General features: G+C 37.9%; 2 protein-coding genes across 6 annotated transcripts in view; one reads left to right on the top strand and one right to left on the bottom strand.

The window, feature by feature from the left end:
- ANKS1B (ankyrin repeat and sterile alpha motif domain containing 1B) overlaps nt 1-25,692 on the bottom strand; it is a 1,085,637-nt gene that overhangs the window by 783,745 nt on the left and 276,200 nt on the right. The window lies entirely within an intron of this gene.
- Nucleotides 1,415-25,163, top strand: GARIN6 (golgi associated RAB2 interactor family member 6). The gene is given in 4 exon segments (XM_061125611.1): nt 1,415-1,448; nt 24,526-24,712; nt 24,714-24,829; nt 24,832-25,163. Coding segments are annotated over 4 exon segments (669 nt in total).

The raw sequence follows: 25,692 nt of genomic DNA, 5'->3' as shown, positions 1-25,692 counted from the left end.
AGAAAAAGAGAAAGATTTAGACATTTAGATGTATATGTCTAAATTTGGAAATTTAGATTTAGTAACTACTGGCCATGATTATGGTTGAAACTACCAAATGGTCAACAAATTGATGTTAGTAGAAACTACTTTTTTGCTGGTCCCAATGTATTTCAAGGCAAATTCTCCATAATTTTTATGCTATCATGAATGCTTCAACTTGGTCATTGTTGAGTTTTAGGCACCTAGATTGTATATAATTAGCTAGCTTTGTTAAGACATTGTCTGCATCATTTTGGAAAATTATCTTATTAAACTCTACTTCAGAGAAAACAGACCGTTTACTTTTCTATTTACATATGGTCATAAGTAATCAGGGTCTCAGTGCTAAGAAACTCTGTGCTGAATAGAACAGCCAAATCTTAAAAGGCTTTTGAAAGAAAATGTATTACTTGTATGAATCCTCTAGAGAACTGATGATGAAAACTTACCGTAGCCCAGTGGTCCTTAAAACTTTTCCATTCCATGACTGCCCAGGCCCTACATCATTTCTCCTATAAAACCAAATCATATAACTTTAGTATTTCGTGCAGCTGGGAAAGGAAGAAAGACATTATCATCTTTATGAGAGCACCGGGTGCACTCAATAAATGTTGTTGAAAAGGGAACATTAAGCAGAAACTGAAAACAAAAGAGCCACAGGAAGATTGTGGATCCTGAGGATTTAACAACAGGGTCTTCTGTGGTGGTCAAATCACTATTCATAGATGTGTTGTTCTGGGTCAGGGACTCCTGCTCTGAGAAACAATGCCTCAGCCATTACCCTCAGGAGACATCAATCACTCATGGTAGGATACACAATTAGCTCAGGAGGGATTTCAAAACTTAACTGGGTCAAAAATTGCTTCTAAGCAGGTTTCTTTAATTTAATCTAAATTAAAGCTTGAGAAAACAGAAGGAATTCTAAGGCCCACCAAATTCCCTACCTACATTTCCAGCCCTTTATATCACTTCTTTTTTCAAGTACAAAGACTTTTGTCTCAACGTAAATGATTTGTGTGAATTGCTTCCTGTAAGACACAAGAATTCCTGTCTACTTCCTCACATCGCTCCTTTTACCCTGCAGTCTTCCCTTCTCTCTGCTTTTGATAGGAATAAAGTGGGATAGTCAAATAATTAGCTTTGAAACCCGATTAAGGAATTGTATCTAGAGAGGGAACTTTAGGGGGCTTTGGGAGACCACAAAAAGACTAATAATCACTCAAGAACGTAATGGGAAAATTCTGAAACAGTGTTGGCTTGCTTGAGTCATGAAGCAAAACAAGACACTTAGCATCAAAGGAAAATTAGCTTAAGAATAAAATCTCGCCAACTTGCTTAGCAACAAAACCATGCAACAGAAACATGAGACATGACCCAAAACAATAAAACAATGATGGCGGGAGACCTAACCCTGCCCAGTGAGCTCAGTGAGTTAATGACCCCCAAAATTCGGCTCCAAAGATACATTCTTTGCACAATGCTCCCAGAAAATAAAACCACCATAGAGAATAAGGCCTACAATCTGCCCAGTGATGTCATCAAGTTAATAGCATCCAGGGCATGCTCTGTACATACAAAAAAAAAAAAAAAAAACCAGTCATTTATGGAAAGGTGACTTTTCAAAATGAAAGACCCTGATTGTATTGGACCTGAAAATATTTTTCCAAAGTGCTATGACAGTACTGGCCTGAACTTATAGGGACAAGAAAACTTCCCTGCCCTACCTGGGGAGGAACTGATGGTAGAAAGGTGACATCTACTCAAGAAAGAGCTCTTCACCCCTCCTCTGATCTTCACTCCTCTGTCTTCCTTTGATTATAATAAAAATGTAACCCACTCAGTACTCGGGGCAGGGCAACCCCAGCCAGTCTGCTTATGAACCTTACGAGCATATCCTATTCTAATAAATCACTTCTTTATCTATCACTTTGCCTCTCACTGAGTTCCTTTCTGCTCTGAGACATAAAGGGCTGTGGTGCTGGAGCTCTTCAGAGCTGCCCGGGAACCACACCTAATGATTTCACTTTCAAATGTCAGTCTTCCACTTGAATTCTCCTTAATTTATATGGGCTTCCCTTGTGGCTCTTCTGGTAAAGAATCTTCCTGCAATGCGGGAGACCTGGGTTCGATCCCTGGGTTGGGAAGATCTCCTGGAGAAGGGAAAGGCTACCCACTACAGTACTCTGTCATGGAGAATTCCATAGTCCAAGGTGTCACAAAGAGTCGGACAGGACTGAGTGAATTTCACATACCAACTATCAATCATAATGCCTTTTCAGTATTTCTGCCACAATTGTAAAATTTGGAACTCAACAAATGCTGTCCTGCATTTCTTTTAGGTATCTGTTCTAAGCCCCTTTGGATGGAGTCAGCAAAAATATCTTATTGTGATACCAGTGACCAGTAGGACCCAATAGATGAGGATAATAAAGATCACCTAAAAGCAGATTCTAGAATATATTTCAGTCTTTTATCTTAGCCTTTGAAGATGATTTTTAATTTCTTTACCAAATTTTTAATTCTGTGTAAATTTTTCCAATTCAAATTTCTACCTCTTTCTTATCAATAGTTTTATTTTTATAACTGAGATTCCCTTGCTATATTTCCTTTAATAATTGTACCCCCATCTCTCAGATTTTAACACTGGCTGAGAAAAAGATTATTTTCCACAGTAATGTATCTTTAGCTTAATTTTTACAGTATCTCATTATATTAATGCATTTAGTAAAAGCATGAAAAGTTAAGAAATTGCCTTTTGTGGTATTTTACAAATATAATTTACCTTACACCAAAAATAATACAATCCCAACTTTGACCACCTCATGTGAAGAGCTGACTCATTGGAAAAGACCCTGATGCTGGGAGGGGTTGGGGGCAGGAGGAGAAGGGGACGACAGAGGATGAGATGGCTGGATGGCATCACCGACTCGATGGACATGAGTTTGGGTAAACTCCAGGAATTGGTGATGGACAGGGAGGCCTGGCGTGCTGAGATTCATGGGGTCGCAAAGAGTCCTGAGCGACTGAACTGAACTTGAAAAGTTAATTAGTAATATCCAACTTTTTTATACTAGAGGTGCCAGCTGAGTGGAGACTTGTGACAATGAATGAAAACAGAAAACAGAAATTTTGATTATAGAATTTTTTTCAAGGAATTCAAGAATATTAATAATTATGCCTTATATTCCACACTTAACTAAAAGTATATTAGCAAATGAAACAAAAACAAAATTAGAATATATCTATAAGATAATCTAGCTCAGGAGTTCCCAAAGTGAAAGTGTTAGCTGCTCAGTCATGTCTGACTCTTTGGACCCCATGGACTATAGCCGGCCAGGCTCCTCTGTCTGTGGGATTCTTAAGGGTATTCCAAAAAGAGTGTCACTACCAAAAAGCGTTCTGTAGTCACATAGGTTAAGAAAGTCTGCTTGCTGTCTTCTCCCTTTGGGAAAAGCTTATCATATACATCAGCTCAAAGAAACCTCTTCAGTTTCACAAATATATTTGACCATGGAACCTTTATATCAGTAATGTCTAATAACAGACTAGAAATCAGAGCTAATAATCACAACACCATTTAGGAAATGCTGATCTAGTATAATACCTTTATTTTATAGACTTTTTTTTTTAAGTCATAGCAGTTAAATAGCTATCCAGGTGAGACACTCTAGACAGCTACAGAGCTGACCCAAACCCAGGTCTCCAAATTCTACATTTTCTCTGTGCATTATACGTAACATATTTAACATAACTGTCACTTTACAATTCAAAGTTTCCCCATCAAAGCTAAAATATTTAAAAGTGCACACTAACACATTCTTCGAGCATACCCACCTAAATTTCTATGTCTCCTTGTATATAAAATTCAAATGTTGTAGATTCATAGACATGGAGAAGAACACAGGTGACTTCCAAAGAGGTGGGGGAGGGGTGGAAGGATGACTGAGATAGGTGAAGGAAATTAAGAGGTAAAACTTTCGGTCACAAAATAAATGAGTCATGAGGTTCAAGAGGGAGGGGACATATGTATACCTATGGCTGATTTATGTTGATGTTCGGCAGAAACCAACACAGTTCTGCAAAGCAAGTATCCTTCAATTATCCTTCAATTAAAAAAGTAAATAAATTTAAAAAATTTTTTAAATGTGCAGCATGGGAAATTAGTCAATAATACTTTAATAACTTTATATGGTGACAGATGGTAACTAGACTAGCCATGATGACCATTTTGTAATATACAGAAATACCAAATCATTATATTGTACAGTTGGAACTAACATAGTGTTATAAAGTCAATTATATCTCAATTAAAATTTTTAGAAAGAAAAGAATCCAAAAAGAATAGGTATGTGCATACGTATAACTGAATCACTTTGCTGTACACCTAAAATTAACACAATATTGTAAATCAACTATATTCCAATATAAAATAAAAATTAGATTTAAAGAAATGGTTGAATCTGAAAGCAAATAACCTCAGACCTCTGGGATAGGTGAGACAGGGCCAGCAGTACCTGAGACTAGTTTGACACATATCCATCTCAGATAAAATCTTAGATAGATTATGTTACCAAAAATCTCCTATAAAATTGTTTTTAATTTCCTGTTTGAGATTTTAAAAAACAATGATGGAGTTTTAGTGGAGGCATTAGAGGTAAAATCCTTAATGAGGAAATACATGAGAAAATGAATTCAGAAGGAAGGTTTCTACGATTTGAGAAATCACACATCACACTTAATATATGTCCCTGGTATTAAAGTTTCAATCTGTGAAATTCTACAAGAAATTCATTTGTAGAAGAAATTCATAGCTTAACTGTTACTCCAACCATAAGATACTTAATTTTTCACACACGAGTTCTCATTTAAAGGTTCTAAATATCTACCAATTGTATTTCAGAAGCATGAAGAATATACTATATATTTAGTTTTCATATATTCATTTAAACAAGATGATAATAAGAAATTTGTCAGTTTGAAAAAAATGCCAGTGGAATTTAGATGGATTTGAGGGGATATGATCTGAAATCCAACAGTTTCTTTTCTTAAACCTAAAACAATATAAAGCCATAAAATGCATGGGTTCAAAAAATCAGAAGATACAGAAAATAGAGAAAATTCTCATTCCAAATAAGAATAACCACTATCGTACCGAAGGTAAAAGATTTCTGATATATTTTTTATTTAGCATTATTTTCACTTTATTTTGCTTTCTGACACAAAAAGTGATGTATAATTTCTTAAACCAGCACCACCACAGAGTAAGAGCACACATCTAAGACTCACGTGTGCCACACACAGTTCTGTGCACTTTCTACACAGTCACTCATTTAATTGTCAGAACAACCTGGTGAGCAGCACTATTATCATTTTTCAATTATTGAAACTGAGGCACAGAGAGTTTCAGTAACCTCCCCAAGGTCACAGAGCCAGTAAGAAATGAACATAGATGGGATCTGAATCCTGTAATCCAGCTTCAGCATCTATACTGTTTGAGCACTTACTCTATGTCAAGCACTATACTGGTTTTTGCTTAGTGAAAGTGAAAGTGAAAGTGTTAGTCGCTCTGTTGTGTCCTACTCTTTGTGAGCCCATGAACTGTAGACCACCAGGCTCCTCTGTCCCTGAGATTCTCCAGGCAAGAATACTGGAGTGGGTAGCCATTCCCTTCTCCAGGGGATCTTCCCAACCCAGGATTCAAACCTGGGTTTCCTGCTCAGATTCTTAACCATTTGAGCCACCATTCTCTGCTTACATTACTTCATTTCATTGTGCTGATAAAACTTCACTTTTAGGATAAGATCAACAGTAAATTTCTTTTTCTTTCATTTGTTTCAAACCATTATAGAATGTGGATACACCCTGGGAATTTAACTTCCAAATAAATTTAAAATATACTCTGTCCCATCTGAAAAGTCAAGGCATTTTTCCTTGTATTGCATAAGTATTTAAGCATGAAAAAGCTGTCTACTTTCTACTTCTCTGGTCTGTCTTGATTAAAGAGCTGTGGGAAGTGGAGCATAAAAGGAAAAGATACCTTAGGATCAGCTCACCCAATGAGGGAGGCTATAAAGGAAGGGAACACAGAGAGGCCTTTCAAGGAATGGGTTAACACTCTCTCTAGTGATAACCTGGAGCCAGTGGCAATGCATTAAGGATATGTCCTCTGCTTAATTCAGTGTCAGTGACAGAGTATGGCATCCCTAAACTGAGAAACCTCTATGTAACATTATCAATATCACTTGCCTTTCCTAAGTAGAGATGGTCAGTCACTAAGTTGTGTCCAGCTCTTTGTAACCCATGGACTGCAGCATGCCAGGCTTGCCTTTCTTTCACAAGCTCCTGGAGTTTGCTCAAACTTATGTCCATTGTATCGATGATGCCAGCCAACAATCTCATCCTCTGTAGACTTAGTCACTTCCTAATCAGTGAGGCTAATCTAAAATTAATTTTCTATTTCTGAGTAAGGAAGACATTCTCAGTAGATTTCCATATTCTTTACATTCACAATTAACACAGGTGCTCCAACGATTTTTTTTGAAAACGGAATTTTCTTATACATGTATCATATTTGTGGGATTTCTCATATTGTATTCCTCTACTGAATATGTTCACACAGAAACATACCATGTACCTACAATAATTGTGCTTATGACTTTCAATCACATTTTCCATGTCTATTTATCTTCTCATCTCAAATCAATAGTGATATCTTTCATTAATTCAAAGAACGAAATCACTCTTTTGATTCTCTAGATTAACTGTTCCTTAGGAAACAATGCTGTTTTAGTTCAAAACTTCTTTCACAGTCTACTATGAAATGACTCTCAAAGAATCTATCTAAAGGATCTTCAGGGAATGGGGATAATTCTTATCTATGCTTGCACTCCATCCTGAAAATTACTTACTCAGTAATGTTTCCAAGTCTTAGTGATATACTGTCTTATTAAAAGTAGTGTTTCTAAAAACTATAGAATATCTTTAATAAGAAAACAGAACCCCAAAGTATATACGAAACATGACAACCATATATAGAGAGAAAAGGAAAGATGTTCCAATTCTAATGCATAGGAAAACAATAGAATGGGAAAGACTAGAGATTTCTTCAAGAAAATAAGAGACAGCAAGGGAACATTTCATGCAAAGATGGGCACAATGAAGAACAGAAATGGTATGGACCTAACAGAAGCAGAAGATATTAAGAGGTGGCAAGAATACACAGAAGAACTGTACAAAAAAGATCTTCATGACCTAGATAATCATGATAGTGTGATCATTCACCTAGAGCCAGACATCCTGGAATGCGAAGTCAAGTGGGCCTTAGAAAGCATCACTATGAACAAAGGTAGTGGAGGTGATGGAATTCCAGTTGAGCTATTTCAAATCCTAAAAGATGATGCTGTGAAAGTGCTGCACTCAATACGCCAGCAAATTTGGAAACCTCAGCACTGGCCACAGGACTGGAAAAGGTCAGTTTTCATTCCAATCCCAAAGAAAGGCAACGCCAAAGAATGCTCAAACTACTGCACAATTGCACTCATCTAACACGCTAGTAAAGTAATGCTCAAAATTCTCCAAGCTAGGCTTCAACAGTACATGAACCGTGAACTTCCAGAAGTTCAAGCTGTATTTAGAAAAGTCAGAGGAACCAGGGATCAAATTTCCAACATCCTTTGGATCACTGAAAAAGCAAGAGAGTTCCAGGAAAACATCAATTTCTGCTTTATTGACTACACTAGAGCCTTCGACTGTGTGGATCACAAGAAACTGTGGAAAATTCTGAAAGAGATGGGAATACCAAACTACCTTACCTGCCTCCTGAGAAATCTGTATGCAGGTCAAGGTCAAGAAACAACAGTTAGAACTGGACATGGAACAACAGACTGGTTCCAAATTGAGAAAGGAGTACATCAAGGCTGTATATTGTCCCCCTGCTTAATTAACTTTTATGCAGAGTACATCACATGAAATTCCAGGCTGGATGAAGCACAGGCTGGAATCAAGATTGATGGGAGAAATATCAATAACCTCAGATATGCAGATGACATCACCCTATGGCAGAAAGTGAAGAAGAACTAAAGAGCCTCTTGATGAAAGTGAAAGAGGAGAGTGAAAAAGTTGGCTTAAAACTCAACATTCAGAAAACGAAGATCATGACATCCAGTCCCATCACTTCATGGTAATTAGATGGGGAAACAATGGAAACAGTGAGAGAGTTTATTTTGGGGGGCTCCAAAATCACTTCCTATGGTGACTGCAGACATGAAATTAAAAGACTCTTGCTTGCTCCTTGGAAGAAAAGCTATGACCAACCTAGACAACACATTAAAAAGCAGAGACATTACTTTATGGACAAATGTCTGTGTAGTCAAAGCTATGGTTTTTCCAGTAGTCATATATGGATGTAAGAGTTGGACTATAAAGAAGGCTGAGCACCAAAGAATTGATGCTTTTGAACTGTGTGGTGTAGGAGAAGACTCTTGAGAGTCTCTTGGACTGCATGGAGATCCAACCAGTCAATCTTAAAAGAAATCAGTCCTGAATATTCATTGGAAGGACTGATGCTGAAGCTGAAACCCCAATACTTTGGCCACCTGATGCGAAGAACTGACTCATTTGAAAAGACTCTGATGCTGGGAAAGATTGAAGGCGGGAGGAAAATGGGATGACAGAGGATGGGATGGTTGGATGGCATCACCAACTCCATGGTCATGAGTTTGAGTAAGCTCTGGGAGTTGGTGATGGACACGGAAGCCTGGCATGATGCAGTCCATGTGATTGCCGAGTCAGACACAACTGAGTGACTGAACTGAACTGATATATGCATGTGTATATGTATAGATATATGTGTATATATACATATTCATAAAACTTGCACAGCAAAAAATGCAAAAATTCATCAAAATAGTTCTGTTTTGAACAATATGTCAATAATGTTTCCTTTATTGTACCACTATTCTGAAATAGCATATAATACTTTCAGTAATCAAAAATTGAACATATATGTTATAGAATACTAACTTACAAGTCAAGGAACTAAATATAACTCCTTCCATAGTACTGAGGTTTCTCTGGTCTAGCCCTGCATGTATGTGTGTGTGCTAAGTCGCTTCAGTCGTGTCTGACTCTTTGCGATCTTATGAAGTGTATTTCGCCAGGCTCCTCTATCCATGGGGATTCTCCAGGCAAGAATACTGGAGTGGGTTGCCACGCCCTCCTCCAGGGGATCTTCCCGACCCAGGGATGGAACTCATGTCTCTTATGTCTCCTGCACTGGCAGGCAGGATCTGTACCACTAGTGTCAGCTGGGAAGCCTGAATCTACCCCTATAGGTGATCAAACCTTCTTGACAATTTGGTGTTCTGCTTGGGTAGTCTGTCTTTATTAATACATATGAACACAGATGCATGCTTAATATAATTAGGTAGGAGCATACAGAAGATTTTTAATGTAAATTAAATCAAGTAAATTCTTGCTTAAAATCCTCTGATGGTTTCTCATTTGAATTAGAATAGTCAAAAAAGTCAAAACTCTTTACCCAGATTTACCAAGCTCAATAAAATTTGGCCCCTAGCTCTTTGACCTCAACCTCTAACCCTTCCCCTAACTCACTCTAGGGCAGCCCTCTGCCCTGGGACTGAAAGTGAACTGACATTTCATTTTGCCTGACACAGATCTTCACATGGCTAGCCTCTTCCTGTCATTAGGTCTCAATTCAAATGGCACCTTTCCAGGGAGGCCTGCCTCGACTATGAAATCTAATTTTCCGCTATCAAAACTTATCTATTTCTTTACTTGCTATTGTCTCCCTTACTAAAATGCAAACTTTTCACCACTGTATCCTCATCACTTAAAATATATTCAATATATAGGAAGAAAACAGTTAATATGTTAAAAAGGTAATTACCCTTTAACAGGAGTGATAAGGGATAATTACCCTTTAACAGGATTGATAAGAATAGTAGCTGTCCGTGGTACCAATTTTGGCTTAGGACTCTACAAATATACACAGACAGTTTACTGTCTTACCAATTTCTGGCAACAATGTAGCTGATATAAATTAATATTGATACATATGCAAATGAAAATACTTCTGAATAAGGCCAAGACATTAAGAAACATTCACAGGACAGGATAGGACTACAGGAGTTTTGTTGATTTACAGACAGTAGGCAATAAGAGAAGGGAAGGGAATTTGAGTTCAATGAGAGCAATAGAAAGATGAGAGTTTGAGTGGTGATAGGTGACCTAAGTGGTGGCTGAGGCATGATGATATTAATCCAGAAAGTCTCCTTGCAGAGGGTGAATACTGGGTTCCGTGCTCTAGCATACAGTATGCCAGGCAGCTTCTTACCCAGATAACCCTCAAAGGAATGGCTGCAATTAAAAGCATTTATAGTCCTCAATTAAAGGATTCTTTCTTTAAGTCTATTAAACTGCTTTATTGACTCCATTATGATACAAACATGAAAAAGGAACTATTTAGAATGGTGTACATTATTTCCTACAGTCTATAAGATTCAGGTTCATCCAAATGCTGGATGATGACCAATGTCCCCAGAATTTATATTGTCATGAGTTCCAGTATAAAGGTATCATAGAAATATTTAAAACTAGGAAAAACAAAAGCATTTTTTAAAATCCAGTGGCTCAGTGGTAAATATGCCTGCCAATGCAGGAGACACAGGAGATGGGAGTTCAATCCCTGGGTGGGGAAAATCTCCGAGAGGAAGCAATGGCAACCCACTCCAGTATTCTAAACCCCATGGACAGAGGAGCCTGGATGGCTAGTCCATGGGGTGGCAAAGTCGGACATAACTTAGCCACTGAGCAGCAGCAGCAAAGATGAAACATATAAGAATATATTTTAAAGTGACTACATAAAGGGAAAAAGAACTGTGAAAACAAGTTAGAATTAAGAAACTGTAACATGCATGTTAAAACATTACTATGAACTAAAATTCTGAAACAGAGTTACATTTTGTTCCTTGACTTGTAAGTTAGTTTTCTATAACATATATGTTCAGTTTTTGATTACTGAAAGTATTATATGCTATTTCAGAAGAGCAGAAAAATAAAGGAAACATTATTGACATTGGCAAGTCATTTGATATTATCTTTTCTGATTTTTTCTTTTCTAATTTTTGAGGCAGAAAACAAAATGATCTCCAAAAGAAGCACTTCTGATATGCCAAGTCGTTTTTGAGGCTAGTTTAACCATGCAAGGACCATCTGAGTATGTACAATATCATTGTATATGATTGAAGAAATCAAGGCATTAAAATGAATCAGCTTTATTAACTGTATCTGAGAATTTATATAAAAATAGTTGTCTTTGAAATGTCCTGACCTAAGGAAATTTAAACCTTACATTAAGAACTGAAATATATTAATATATATTGGTTTCTAAATATTTTTCTGTTGCAACACAACATATGTTGCTATACACAAAACAATTTAAGAGTAAATTACAAACTTAATTATCATAAAATGGTAAGCCCCTGAAATAATACACTTTTAATGTATTTTAGGTAGCCAGCTGTCCACTTGTTGCAATGAAAAATGACTCATCAAAGGTATATAACATTCTATAATTTCCTCTCCACATTCAGGTGACAGTGACAAATTGCTCAAGCTTCCACCTTGCATTCCTATCATCACCATGTGTTTGAAAAATCAATATACCACTTGCAGTCAAAGATTACAAATACAGCCTACATTTCACATTTGTAGATTACAAGTAGAACCTACAACTCTTTGTTTTCTTCTCCATCTACCTTACCATTTTCCTTTCATCATTACCCACCTATTAGTTCCTTTCCCTTTTCACTTGTTCTCTTCATAGAGTTGCATGCATCCCCTTCATGATACATACCAACCCCAGCCCCTTAGAAGCAGTAATTTTTTACTCACTTTTCCAATACCTTAAGCTACTGTCGCAAGAGGCTGCAGGGGCTGACTAACAGAAATTAGGCCGAGTGCAAAACCATCTCGGAAAACTGGATTTGGTAAGGAGCAGGATAACAGGGGGACGAGGCACATGGAAAAGGGAGTATCACGGCCCAGCCGGAGCAGAGCTGGATTGCAGAGTCTCGCGGAAGAGTTGTGGTGCATTATCACACCTAGGCACAAACATGCCAGAAATATAAAAAAGAGCAAGGCTGGTGATAACCTTCATTTTTTTATGGTTGTTTCTCCCTTCCAGTGTAAAAGATACTGCTCATCCATAGGATGTAAAAAGATAGTGGACACCATTTTTCTTTTAACAAGTTCCCTTATAATTCCCATTAATTTTGTCTGTTTTCAGAATGTAGAAGCCTAATAAGTAGGACCAAATCTCAGTTGCAGCAGGAATCAAAGTAAGTAATAAAAGTCCTTCTAGGAGTTCATTCAAATTAAATAGAATTTATTTTTACTAGTATGGTAACTGTAAGAAGTACAGTGGATAAAGTATTTGTTGACAGATACAGAAAACAGTGTAACATTTTACTAATGAACACTCAATGGAGTTATCATTTGCCTTTTTTTGCATTATTCACATTTACTTATTAATGGGTTATTAATTCATCCTTTTAAAAATATTTGATTCATTGAATAGTGCGTAAAACAAAAACTGCATACATCCATTAGATAAAATAAAGGCTAATGTTTTATGTTAGGTTTTCTGTAGGCACTTGCCACTGATCAACTCATTTAACTCTCACAAAACAATTTATGGAATCATCCTCATTTTACAAATGTGGAAATTGAGGCTGATTCAGAGAAGCTGGCTATATTCTTAGCAAGTTATCAAGAGAGAATTAGAATTCAGAGTGCCAAAATGAATGCTTTTTATACCATTCTAGCTTATCTCCCTATAAGGAAGATACCAAGAAAAATTCAGAATTTAATTAGCATAGCCGGAGTGCCTACTGTATGCAAGGCATAAAGCAGAGTGTGCTGAAGCATGAATGTTTGTTAAACACAGACACTGCCTTCAGGCAGCTTACAACATATAACAATAGATATTGGGAATAAACTCTGAATATTCATTAGAAGGACTGATGCTGAAGCTGAAGCTCCAATACTTTGGCCACCTGATGAAAAGAACCGACTCACTGGAAAGGACCCTGATGCTGGGAAAGATTGAGGACAGGAGGAGAAGAGGGTGAAAGAGGATGAGACGGTTGCATGGCATCACCAACTTGATGGACATGAGTCTGAGCAAACTCCAGGAGATAGGGAAGGATAGGAAAGCCTGGCATGCTGCAGTCCATGGGGTCACAAAGACTCAGACATGACTGAGCAACTTACCTACAAATATATATATACATATAATCATAATAAAAGGGAGAGATCCACAGATGTAAAAAATAAGCTATCTGAATATTAAGAGAAAGATTTCTGGCAGGGGAGGACTGACTAAACCTTTAGGAAGGAAAAAGCATTTGAGTTGGGCCTTAACTTCGATAGAATTAATAGTTTTGCACCAACTAGTTGCTCACTAATACTTGGAAGAAGTACCCATCTCACATACTACAGAGGGTACACATCTCATTTAGAATTTAGCTTCTAAAAGTCCAGAGTGGTTCTATACCAACTGTAATGTGGTTTCAGTTGCTAAGAAATGTGTTTAAGTTGAACATCTAAAATTATTTCTGTGAAATTGCGCTTTGAGTTTGAAAGTTTAGAAACTGGCACTTCAGAGACTTGTTACCTAGGGAGCATACATTTTTTGCCTTCTTTTAATAAGTTTTGATTTTTCTGCATAGGATAAAACATTTTATCACCTGAAAATATTTCCAAGTAGACCCATATTGATATGGATTTCACTATCAGTAGTAGGGGTTCTAATTTTTTTTTTATTCCATAGTTCAGTGGTCAGTAAACTTCAGCAAAAACCCAGACAACGGCCCATTTTCATAAATAAGGCTTTTATTTAATAAATTGCAACAGATCATACAGTATCAAAGCCTAAAATAGGCACTATCTAACCTTTACAGGAGAGAGTCAGCAGACCTGTGCCATAAACAATACATTCAGCAAATATCTATTAATGGCTTACAAGGGTAGGTAGCTAGAAAGTGGGTTTCTAGCTGAAATACTGTAACACTAATTTATATAGGAATAAGAAAAAGAGTAAGTTCCCATATAGTTGGAAATTAAAGAGGAAAAGATTGGAGCATCACTAAAAATGGAAATTAGATAATATTTAGGCTGAATAATAAAGAAAAAATCAAAATATGTGTGATACAGCTAATGCAGCATTAGAAAGGGCTTTATAGCCTTAATACATTAAAATACACACAAAAGTCAAGTTATTTATAATTCCACCTCCCATCCACTGCACAATTTCAAAGTCACTTCCACATTTTAGTGTATTTGTTACAGCAGCATCCCACTTTCAGGTACCAAAATCTGTGTTAGTTTTCCAGAACTGCTGTAACAAATGATCACAAAGCCAGTAGCTAAAAACAATGCAAATTTATTCTCTTAAAAGTTCTGAATGTCAAAATTCCAAAATGATTCTCACTGGGCTAAAATTAAGGTGTTGGCAAGGCTCTAGGGGAGAATCTGTTCCCTACTTTTCAACTAACTGTATTCCTTGGTTCATGGACACGTTACATCAACCTCTGCATCCATCATCACATATCCTTCATCCACCATCAGTTCAGTTCACTTCAGTTCAGTCGCTCAGTCATGTCCGACTCTTTGCAACCCCATGAACCGCAGCATGCCAGGCCTCCCTGTCCATCACCAACTCCCAGAATCCACCCAAACCCGTGTCCATTGAGTCGGTGATGCCATCCAACCATCTCATTCTCTGTCATCCCCTTCTCCTCCTGCCCTCAATCTTTCCCAGCATCAGGGTCTCTTCCAATGAGTCAGCTCTTCGCATCAGGTGGCCAAAGTATTGGAGCTTCAGCTTCAACATCAGTCCTTCCATTGAACACCCAGGACTGATCTCCTTACAGTCCAAGGGACTCTCAAAAGTCTTCTCCAACACCACATTTCAAAAGCATCAATTCTTCAGCACTCAGCTTTCTTTATAGTCCAACTCTCACATCCATATATGACTACTGGAAAAACCATAGCCTTGACTAGACAGAACTTTGTTCACAAAGTAATGTCTCTGCTTTTTAATATGCTGTCTAGGTTGGTCATAACTTTCCTTCCAAGGAGTGTCTTTCAATTTCATGGCTGCAGTCACCATCTGCAGTGATTTTGGAGCCCAGAAAAACAAAGCCAGACACTGTTTCCACTGTTTCCCCATCTATTTGCCATGAAGTGATGGGACCAGATGCCATGATGTTAGTTTTCTGAATGGTGAGCTTTAAGCCAACTTCTTCACTCTCCTCTTTCACTTTCATCAAGAGGCTCTTTAGTTCTTCTTTACTTTCTGCCATAGGGTGGTGTCATCCACCATCACATATCACATATCCTTCTCTGATTCTGACCCTCCATCCTTTTTCTTATAAGGACAATTGTGCTTACGTTGGGTCCACATGGATAATCCAGGGTATCTCCCCACCTCAGGATCTTTAACTTAAACATCTGCAAAGTCCCTTTGCCATATAAGGTCATCACATAATCATAGGTTGTAAAGGTTAGAATATGGAGGAGGGAATTAATCTGTCTACTACAGCCATGTTCATTATTAACCAAATTCTGTTTCAAATATTTACCCATATTTTGTGACCAAAACCATGCCAAAAAAAAAAAAAAAGAAATAGAAGGCAAAGTGGTTGTCTGAGGATGCTTACAAAAAGCTGAGAAAAGAAATGCAAAAGGGAAGGAAAAAAGGAAAAGATACACCCAACTGTCTGCAGAGCTCGAGAGTAAAGCAAGGAGACATAAGAAAGCCTTCCTAAGTGAACAATGCAAAGAAACAGAGGAAAACAATAGAACAGGAAAGACTAGAGATCTCTTCAAGAAAATTGGAGCTATCCATCTCTGTCATGCAAAGATGAGCATGATAAAGGATAGAAATGGTAAGGACCTAACAGAAGCAGAAAAGGTGGCAAGAATACACAGAACTATACAAAAATGTCTTAGTGACCCAAATAACATGATGGTGTGGTCACCCACCTAGAGCCAGACATCCTGGTAAATAAATTCAAGTGGGCCTTCGGAAGCTTTACGAGAAACAAAACTTGTGGAGATGATGGAATTCGAGTTGTGCTACTTAAAATCCTAAAAGATGACATCTTGAGTGTTGCACTCAATACGTCAGCAAATCTGGAAACCTCAGCAGTGGCCATAGGGCTGGAAAAGGTCAGTTTTCATTCCAACCCCAAAGAAGGGCAATGCCAGAAAACGTTCCAACTACTGTACAACTGAAATTCCCTGGCAGCTCTGAAATTCCCTGGTAGTTCAGCTAGTAAAGAATCCACCTGCAATGCATGATATCCTGGTTCAATCCTTGTGTCAGGGAGTACCCCTGGAGATGGGATAGGCTACCCACTCCAGTATTCTTGGGCTTCCCTGATGGCTCAGATAGTAAGGAATCACCTGCAATGTGGAAGACCTGGTTTCAATCCCTGGGTTGGGAAGATCCCCTGGAGGGGCAGGCATGGCAACACACTCCAATATTCTTGCCCAGAGAAACCCCATTGACAGAGGAGCCTGGTGGGCTACAGTCCATGGGGTCACAAAGAGTCAGACACAACTAAGCAACTAAGCACCATACAACTGCACTCATTTAACATGCTAGCAAGGTCATGTTCAAAATCCTTCAGGCTAGGCTTCAGCAGTATGTGAACCAGGAACTTCAGATATAGAAACTGGGTTTAGAAAAGGCAGAGGAACCAGAGATCAAACTGCCAACATTTGTTGGATCATGGAGAAAGCAAAGGAGTTCCAGAAAAACATCTACTTCTGCTTCATTAACTATATTAAAGCTTTTGACTGGGTGGGTCACAACAAACTGTGGAAAATTCTTAAAGATATGGAAATACCAGACCACCTTATTTGTCTCCTGAAAAACCTGTATGCAGGTCAAGAAGCAACAGGTAGGACTGGACATGGGACAACAGACTGGTTCAATATTGGGAAAGGAGAATGACAAGCCTGTATATTGTTACCCTGCTTATCTAACTTCTATGCAGAGTACATCATGTGAAATACTGGGCTGGATGAATCACAAGCTGGAATCAAGATTACCAGGAGAAATATCAACAACTTCAAATATGCAGAAGATACCACTCTAATGTCAGAAAATGAAGAACTAAAGAGCCTCTTGTAAAGAGTAAAAGAGGAAAGTAAAAAGAAACTGGCCTAAAACTCAACATTCAAAAACTAAGATTATAACATCTGGTCCCATCACTTCGTGGAAAATAGAACGGAGAAAAGTGGAAAGAGTGAAAATTTTTATTTTCTTGGGCTCCAAAATCACAGTGAACATTGACTGCAGCCAGGAAATTAAAAGAACCTTGCTACTTGGAAGAAGAGCTATGACAAACCTAGACAGCATATTAAAAAGCAGAGACATTACTTTGTCAACAAAGGTCCATTTGTCAAAGCTATGGTTTTTCCAGCAGTCATATACGGATGTGAGAGTTTGACCATAAAGGCTGAGCACTGAAGAATTGAAGCTTTTGAACTGTGGTGTTGGAGAAGACTCTTGAAAGTCCATTGTACTGCAAGGAGATCAAACCAGTCAATCCTAAAGGAAATCAACCCTGAATATTCACTGTAAGGATTGATGCTGAACTGAAGCTCCAATACTTTGGCCACATGATGCATAGAGTACACTCATTGGAAAAGACTCTGATGCTGGGAAGGGCTGAGGGCAGGAAGAGAAGGTGGTAGCAGAGGTTGAGATGGTTAGATCGCATCCCACTCCAGTACTCTTGCCTGGAAAATCCCATGGACGGAGAAGCCTGGTAGGTTACAGTCCATGGGGTTGCAAGAGTTCGACACGACTGAGTGACTTCACTTTCACTTTTCCAACTCAATAGACATGAATCAGCAAACTCTGGGAGATAGTGATGGACAGGGTAGTCTGGCATTCTGCATTCCATGGGGCTGCAAAGAGTTAGACGCAACTTAGCAACTGAACAAGAAAGCACTGCTCCCACTGAATGCTCACCTTACTAAACTAACAGTTTTATAATTTCCATATTTCAAATATTAGTTCTTTTAAAAGTTTTGGCAAGAGAAAATTTAGCAGAAGAATAAGATTATGGATTGTATCACAAATTCGCAGAGCTGTTAATATCTGAGTAATGCCTTAAGTCATTATTATTGTTTGGAATATTCCCACAAAGTATGTAGTAATTTTATTACAGGAGGGAAAGTTAAACCCCTATTACAAAAACATAACTATTCTGGAGTTGAAAGATATCTAAAGGATCATCTCAATTTCAGGGATGACAAATACAGGATCTTCCTGACCCAGGGATCAAATTCCAGTCTCCTGCATTACAGGCAGATACTTTACCATCTGAGCCACCAGGGAAGCCCCATATTAGGCCCAGGAGGTTAAACTGTGATAATTTACCTCAATCTCTTATGGAGAGGAGAAGGAACATAAATTTACTGTAAGAATGTCTAACTGTATAGAAAGCTAATAGTTGCTGCATTTACATAAAAAATTATTTAAAACAGTTTTTATTGAAACATAGTTTATTCACAATGTTATGCCATTCTTTGCTGTATATAGCAAAGTGACTCCATTTTATACATATATACATTATTTTTTTATATTCTTTTCCAGAATGATTTATCATAGGACATTGAATATAGTTGTCTGTGCTATACATTAGGACCTTATTTTATCCATTGTAAAAGTAATTGTTTGCATCTACCAACCCCAGTCCATTCCTCTCCCTCTTCCCTCCACCTGGACAACCACAAGTTTGTTCTCTATGTCTATGAGTCTGTTTCTGTTTTGTAGATGGGTTCATTTGTGTCATATTTTAGATGCAACATGTAAGTGATATCACACTTAACCTGACACAGGCACACTGTGTGACTTACTTCACCAGTGTAATAATCTCTAGCTGTATCCATGTTGCTGCAAATGGCATTGTTTTGTTCTTCTTAATGTCTGAGTGGTATTCCATTGCATGTGTATATGATCTGTTTGTCCATTCACCTGCCGATGGATATTTAGGCTGTTTCCATGTTCTGCCTATTCTGAATAGTGCTGCTAGAACATAAGAGTGTCGGTATCTTTTGGTATAAAAATAGGCATATGGATCAATGAAACAGAAAAGAGAGCCCAGAAATAAACCCAAACACCTATGTTCAATTAATCTTTGACAAAGGAGGCAAGAATATAAAAATGGGGAAAAGACCATCTCCTCAACAAGTGGTGCTCAGAAAGTTGGACAGTCACATGTAATCAATAAAATTAGAACACACTCTCATATCATGTACAAAAATAAACTCAATATAATCTATAAAAACATTGAATCACTATGCTATACATATGACACTAATATTATAAATCAACTAAATTTCTATATAAAAAAAGAAAGAGGTCCTACAATGACATTTGCATTCCTAATGTTATTTTAAGGCTTTACTGCATACTTAATAACTGAAATTCAATTAATTGCTTATGATTATTAATAGAAGAAATTTCTACATACTGAGGTATTGGGAAGTCATTCTAGTTTGTACATGATTTAACTATAATTCTATGTTAACTAAAACAGATTGTGGCCAAAGGCACATTGCTTTAATCATTAAAGAAAAAGAGAAAAGGTACATTGACCAGAAGTACAGAACATCCAGGTTAAAAAATAAAGATTAAATTCCTCTTTTCCCAGGACAAAATAAAAAATAAACTCAAAATGGCTTAAAGACTGAAATATAAGACCATAAAACTCCTAGAAGAGAACATAGGCAAAACATTCTCTGGTATTAATCACACCAATGTTTGCACAGGTCAGTCTTCCAAGAATTTATTAATCTCAGGTTCAGGTTGATTTCTTTTTTAGCCATCTCAGCTTCTTAACTATTGAAATACTAAGTAAGCAAATACTAAGACAGTTTTCTAAGTATCTAGAGGAATTCCAGATAAAATTCATCAGACTCAATGAAAATAGACATATTTCCCAGAATGCTACACAAAATAGTTATCAAAAGAGGTTCTACTGTTGCTGGTCTAATGACTGCTTAGGGAAAAACTGTGAAAGTCTTTAGGCTCTATAAGTAATATTGCTTCTGGTTTCCCTGGAGACAAGGCAATTAGCTCAGTGGTCTAATGGAAACCTAAGATAAGTAACTTGTAACATATGTGCATGGCATGAAAGTGCTTTTAAGAAAATCAGTATATCTTCACTTTATTTTTTAAACAGCACCTACATTAAATTATACTGTATCCAGTGCTACCTATTCTTTCAACAAATACCAGAATCTCTTGGATAGGTTTGAAAGGTTAGTTTGATTACTAAATATATGTTAGGCTTATTCTTTTTGCTAATTACAGACAATGTAAACATGAAGTGGAAATTAAAATATAAAGATTTTGGATAGGCTAGTTAAGAACTGCTATTGATATGTGACTAGGCCTCTCAATAAATAAAACCATATGATTATCTCAATAGATGCAGAAAAAGCCTTTGACAAAATTCAACATCCATTTATGATTAAAACTCTCCAGAAAGCAGGAATAGAAGGAACATACCTCAACATAATAAAAGTTACATATGAAAAACCCACAGCAAACATTATCCTCAATGGTGAAAAATTGAAAGCATTTCCCCTAAAATCAGGAACAAGACAAGGGTGCCCACTCTTACCACTACTATTCAACATAGTTTTGGAAGTTTTGGCCACAGCAATCAGAGCAGAAAAAGAAATAAAAGGAATCCAGATAGGAAAAGAAGACGTGAAACTCTCACTGTTTGCAGATGACATGATCCTTTACATAGAAAACCCTAAAGACTCTACCAGGAAATTACTAGAGCTAATCAATGAATATAGTAAAGTTGCAGGATATAAAATTAACACACAGAAATCCTTTGCATTCCTATACACTAACAAAGAGAAAACAGAGAGAGAAATTAAGGAAATAATACCATTCACCATTGCAACAAAAAGAATAAAATACTTAGGAGTATATCTACCTAAAGAAACGAAAGATCTATACATAGAAAACTATAAAACCCTGATGAAAGAAATCAAAGAGGACACAAATAGATGGAGAAATATGCCATGTTCATGGATTGGAAGAATCAATATTGTGAAAATGAGTATATTATCCAAAGCAATCTATAGATTCAATGCAATCCCTATCAAGCTACCAACTGTATTCTTCACAGAACTAGAACAAATAATTTCAAAATTTGTATGGAAATACAAAAAACCTCGAATAGCCAAAGTAATCTTGAGAAAGAAGAATGGAACTGGAGAAATCAACCTGCCTGATTTCAGGCTCTACTACAAAGCCACAGTCATCAAGACAGTATGGTACTGGCACGAAGAGAAATATAGACCAATGGAACAGAATAGAAAGCCCAGAGATAAATCCACAAACCTATGGACACCTTATGTTCGACAAAGGAGGCAAGGATATACAATGGAAAAAAGACAACCTCTTTAACAAGTGGTGCTGGGAAAACTGGCCAACCATTTGTAAAAGAATGAAACTAGAACACTTTCTAACACCATACACAAAAATAAACTCAAAATGCATTAAAGATCTAAATGTAAGACTAGAAACTATAAAACTCCTAGAGGAGAACATAGGCAAAACACTCTCCAACATAAATCACAGCAAGATCCTCTATGACCCACCTCCCAGAATATTGGAAATAAAAGCAAAAATAAACAAGTGGGACCTAATGAAACTTAAAAGCTTTTGCACTACAAAGGAAACTAAAAGCAAGGTGAAAAGACAGCCCTCAGAATGGGAGAAAATAATAGCAAATGAAGAAACAGACAAAGGATTAATCTCAAAAATATACAAGCAACTCCTGAAGCTCAATTCCAGAAAAATAAATGACCCAATCAAAACATGGGCCAAAGAACTAAACAGACATTTCTCCAAAGAATACATACAGATGGCTAACAAACACATGAAAAGATGCTCAACATCACTTATTATCAGAGAAATGCAAATCAAAACCACAATGAGGTACCATTACATGCCAGTCAGAATGGCTGCTATCCAAAAGTCTACAAGCAATAAATGCTGGAGAGGGTGTGGAGAAAAGGGAACCCTCTTACACTGTTGGTGGGAATGCAAACTAGTACAGCCGCTATGGAAAACAGTGTGGAGATTTCTTAAAACACTGGAAACAGAACTGCCATATGACCCAGCAATCCCACTTCTGGGCATACACACTGAGGAAACCAGATCTGAAAGAGACACGTGCACCCCAATGTTCATCGCAGCACTGTTTATAATAGCCAGGACATGGAAGCAACCTAGATGCCCATCAGCAGATGAATGGATAAGGAAGCTGTGGTACATATACACCATGGAATATTACTCAGCCGTTAAAAAGAATTCATCTGAATCAGTTCTAATGAGATGGATGAAACTGGAGCCCATTATACAGAGTGAAGTAAGCCAGAAAGATAAAGAACATTACAGCATACTAACACATATAAATGGAATTTAGAAAGATGGTAATGATAACCTTATATGCAAGACAGAAAAAGAGACAGAGATGTATGGAACAGATTTTTGGACTCTATGGGAGAAGGCGAGGGTGGGATGATCTGAGAGAACAGCATCGAAACATGCATATTATCAAGTGTGAAACATATCGCCAGTCCAGGTTGGATGCATGAGACAAGTGCTCGGGGCTGGTGCACTGGGAAGACCCAGAGGGATGGGATGGGGAGGGAGGTGGGAGGGGGGATCAGGATGGGGAACACATGTAAATCCATCGCTGATTCATGTCAATGTATGGTAAAAACCACTACAATATTATAAAGTAATTAGCCTCCAACTAATAAAAATAAATGGAAAAATAAATAAATAAAAAAGAAAAAAAAAAGAATAAAGTGTTCATATTTCCAGAAATAGCCAGATACTTCAATATGAAGGGAAGAAAGTGTTCATTTTTACTTACAGAACAGACAAAATACTCAAAAAATATGGCTTTACATGTATGTGTGTGTTATGTAAATTGTCATTCCAATAAGTATATTTTAATCTTACTGAATTTATAATATTTATAATAGCAAAATTTCTGACTACTTCTTTAATAAGCCAATTTGTGAGTAAAGACAAGAGCATATAAATGATGTTCAAGGCTCTTTCCACTGTACAGTTAGGGTACAGATGTCTAGGGATAATCTCAGCAACTTGAGGGTAGGTCAAAACATAAAATTTTTGATGGCTGTAAAAATATTTTTAATAAAAATAGCTTAATTCATCCCATTAATAGAAGTAAATAAGTATCCTAAGAGAAAATAGGAAATATAAAGAAAATAAAAATTACACCATCCAGGGACAAGCACTTTAAACATTAGATTGAACATATTGTAATTTCATAGCCAAACACAGATTTGGATGATTTTACATAAATTGGATCACAGGTATAAACCTAGTCTGAAATGTTTTCTTTTCTCTTTTTGTTAAAAGAATATTATCAGGTATATCTTTTCATTTCAATAAATAAGGAACTACATAATCATTCTTATGGCTTCAGAGTATTCTTTCACAGAATGCTCCATAATCTATTTAACCAAATCCTTATTATAAGATATTAATCTTGTTTATGATTGTTTTGCTACAATAAACCTTGATAAACATTCTATATATCCAGCTTGTTTACCAACTTGTCCAACTGTCTTTAAGGTAAATTGCCTACAATTAATTCTAATTGTCGGCAGTTAGAAGTGCTGGTTAAGAGAGTATGCATATTTTAAACTCATACCTAACAGAAAGTTTGCCCAACCCTTTTGGAAAGCAATTTGTCAGTAAGTATTAAGATCCTTAGATGGGCCCGGGGAGGAGGGAGTGGTCTTCTGAGCTGTGGCAGTGTGGCCTGGTGAGGAGGATGGGTTGAAGTAGAGGGGACAGTGACCTGCCCTGAGGGCGGGACTGTTGCATGACATGGACAAAGGTCTGTGTGGTGAGCCCAGGTCACAGTGCAGGAGAGGATAAGAGGGGTCCCTCAAGGTAGTTTAGGTTTAGTGGAAGGGTACAGTTTCTGGAGGAGAGATGCAATGGATTATGATTGAATACCAATATCTGTGCACCTAAACATCTGTGCACCCTGACATACTGGGATCCTGATAACCACACACCTTTATATCTGCACACCCTGACATCTACTGGAGGCCTGGCTTCCGCATGTCCTGACATCTCTGTGCTCTAGGCAGGGCACAGTCAGGGCCAGAAGAAACTGCCTCTAGCACTGAGTAGTCGGTAATCAGCTCCCACACCTTGCTCTCAGGCACTCAGAGGTAAAGTCTGCAGGAGACCACTGTTAGCCCAACTGCTGGAGAGACCAGGGAAACAGGATGCCCTGCGAGGTGTGGTAAGGACGGCTGGGAGGAGGCTCCAGGAGCTATCTTGACAAAAGTTAGTGAAGAACAGCCAATGTACATTAGCATACTACACAGCCAAAAGCAGTCTTGCCATGCGTATGTTTAAGACCTCCGTGGGGAAACTGCAGCGACAAGTGTACGAGGGGGAGTACCCTATATTCCAATATGCACCAGTGTGTGCAAGTGACTTTATACAGGTCAGCAGGAAAGGAGACGTGATGGATCTGCACAACCGCACCCGAATGGTGACTGGGCGTCGCTGGCACCAGCCCCCACCTCACACTGCCTGATGTCATGCTGCTGGCCCCACCAGCTGCCACCTGTGATGACCCTAACAGGCACAGCCCTGCTGCCCAGGAGAGAGGTAAAAAGCTACACAGATTTTAGGGCTAACCAGGCTGCTTCCCTTGAAGTTTGTAGAGATATCCATTCATAACAGTAAAAAACAACAGCTCTGCCTGAAGCTTGCCACTGGCCACTCTTTTTACCTTCAGCTGTGTCCCCCTCCAGATAGAGGGGATCTTTTTATTCAGTGGAAAAACCTAATTTATATCCTGAGACCATCAGCAAATGCTCACAGCACAACCCAGGCCACCCCAGCTAGGAACATTCCGGACATAATTGGATTTAAGAAAGAGAAGAAGTGCCCAGTGGTTAAGTCTCAAAAAGATGGGGCCAGGGTGCTTAGGGAGAATAGCTAAAAGTCCTGCAGAGGCTTTGGTACAGAGGCTCATCTGGAAAATACTCTAATTTTTGGAAGGACTCAAGGCCAAATGAGCCTCATTTGGAGGCCATGGCACACTAAGGAGGTTTCTAGTACTTCTCCAAAGAGTTCCCCTAGGCTGTATTACAGAGATTTGTTAGCTGTCAGCAACTGTTAATTTCATATCCCATATCATATTGCCATCTGCAGCAGGCTGACCACCCAATCTATTCTTGAACATATACTACTCCAACCCAGGTAGGCGGACAAGTTGCAGAATGTATATCTCCCCAAGACTGCCATGAAATGATTTTTTTATAAATCAGTGACAGTGAGATGTGCATAATTTGTTAGAACCTATCAAAATACTGGTCTTCCCAGGTGGTATAGCGGTAAAGAGTCCACCTGCCAATACAGCAGATACAAGAGACACAGGTTCAATTCCTGGGTTGGGAAGATCTCCTGGAATAAGAAATTACAACCTCCCAACCCGCATCAGTATTCTTGCCTGGAAAATTCCATGGCCA

Source organism: Dama dama, chromosome 22 (genome assembly GCF_033118175.1).
Source record: "Dama dama isolate Ldn47 chromosome 22, ASM3311817v1, whole genome shotgun sequence".
In the NCBI taxonomy this organism is placed as follows: domain Eukaryota; kingdom Metazoa; phylum Chordata; class Mammalia; order Artiodactyla; family Cervidae; genus Dama; species Dama dama.
This window is presented reverse-complemented; position numbering and strand designations above follow the sequence as displayed.